General features: G+C 33.4%; 1 protein-coding gene across 2 annotated transcripts in view; it reads left to right on the plus strand.

The window, feature by feature from the left end:
* The first annotated feature begins 953 nt into the window (after positions 1 to 953).
* The window catches only part of LOC117114839, a 91694-nt gene continuing 90544 nt past the window's right edge, over positions 954 to 2103 (plus strand). For both annotated transcript variants that reach the window (XM_033258504.1, XM_033258503.1), the window contains exon 1: positions 954 to 1290. In XM_033258504.1, coding sequence (XP_033114395.1) covers positions 1237 to 1290 — 54 coding nt within the window. In that variant the 5' untranslated portion in view covers positions 954 to 1236. The remainder of the gene's footprint in view (positions 1291 to 2103) is intronic.

The raw sequence follows: 2103 nt of genomic DNA on the forward strand, positions 1-2103 counted from the left end.
CTTTATTCCATAAACAAAAAAAGGATTCTCATTGAAGGGCTATGCTCGATACGATTATATTATTTTATGTATCTATTTGAGCACCGCTATAATTCCTAGTTCGTCTATTATATAACCTTGCCGTATATATACCGTTATATATATGCCAATGTACATTTGTGTATATATATACATGTATATATATATATATATCCTTCAATATCATATATATACATATGTATACATATACCGTATATATAAAACCTTGCCATATATACCTTATATAACCTTGCCATATATATACCGTTATATATATATGCCTATGTACATTTGAGTGTATATATACACTATATATATATATATATATTGGTGAAAGTGATGACAATGAAAACAAAATTATATACCTCAGCCACACCATGGTTGGGGCTGAGGTGAGCAAATTTAAAAAATCGACCCCTCTAGGTTCTGCCCTCGCCGGCTGGGGCACGTTCCCCCTTGTTTTTGCCACTAAATTTTAAACATTTCAATGCATAATAATGTTACTGTCTCTTATACACATCTAGATGTGTATAAGAGACAGCATACATACACTGGTATAGAATAAGCCTTATGGACAGCAATGCCAATACAGTAGATAGAGGGAGAACATTATTTGGATGAGTGTACAGGTAATGTAAAACGTACGTTTTAGTTTTGTAGACAGGTATGGCAAAGAAGCATTGAACAAGACTTTACCATCATTTGTTATTGTTTTAACGACAATAATCAACTGTACACATGTTCATCTTCAAATCTCCTCTGCCTGATAATTAAAGAACACTGTGTTCAGCTATTCAGTTTGTTCCCAAACCGTGATAGGGCGTAGTGAGATCACCATGCCAAACAATTACAAAGGAGCAATTCGATTCTACTACGCTACAGTGCTTGTATTATTCATATGCTAATGTGCACCGAACCTGTTCTAGTAGATTAATTTTGCGCAAACCTACACCCTGGTTTGGCATATTTTTATTTAAGGTAATACCTACAGAAAGGGTGCGGTGACTTCAAACTTGACTGTTTGTGTAGATTCTTGGATTTGTATACGTTATACATTAATTCCCAGTACATCACCAGGAGTCACCATACTTCAATTTTGACATTTGGATTTGATATCGCGCAATTCCTCGATGTGGATAAGTTAAATTTCAAGTTTACCATTGTAAGCGACGCCTATACAGGGAAACGGTGACACCAGTCCCTTTGCGGATAACAAAAATGGGCACGGCCAACAACAGAATATTTTTGCCGCTCTTGGTATTTTTATTGACGGTACGTATGTCATCGGTTCTGGACTTTCATTATCTATTTCATTACGTTAATAAACAGATAAACAATTTAATATATAGGTATATATATATATATATATATATATATATATAAAAACATATATATATACATATATATATATATATACACACACAGTATAATATATATACAGTACATACTGCATCTAGATAATTATACATGTATAAGGCGCAATGCTCGTGAATTCACACTGCTCCAAGAAGAATATTAAATTATCATATGCAAGTCGATGATATTTGTACTTAAAATTACGGTGGCTTCCATTATGTATTGTTGTCACCTGACAGTTAGCGATAGCCTATGTTTGTTAATAAATAAGTAGGCGCTAAGAGTTTAGTTACGAGAATATACATTGTATATTACATTGTAATGTGTGGGTGGATTTATATAGCGCTTTATACTACAAAGCGCTCGAGGTCTGGACCGGTCCTACTAAACACCATACGGACCACACGATACCACACGGAACCACACTGATGCAGGAAATAATTAAAATGTTACCACACGAGAGTATAAAACTGCCTAATAATCAATAAATTACAGATACTGTTATGCTAAATCAATAAGATCTTTCTGCTATCATAAGATAATAGGCCTATAATGTATAAATATATACATACATACCGGTACTTATATAAATTCTTCCTATGCATTTATATCGTACAGTAAGATGTGTATAAGAGACAGGTATACATATACCGTATATATAAAACCTTGCCATATATACCTTATATAACCTTGCCATATATCTGTCTCTTATACACATCTAGATGTGTA

The sequence above is a fragment of the Anneissia japonica genome, unplaced genomic scaffold, assembly GCF_011630105.1.
Source record: "Anneissia japonica isolate Jap-2015-1 unplaced genomic scaffold, ASM1163010v1 scaffold199_len4679917_cov187, whole genome shotgun sequence".
NCBI lineage: Eukaryota > Metazoa > Echinodermata > Crinoidea > Comatulida > Comatulidae > Anneissia > Anneissia japonica.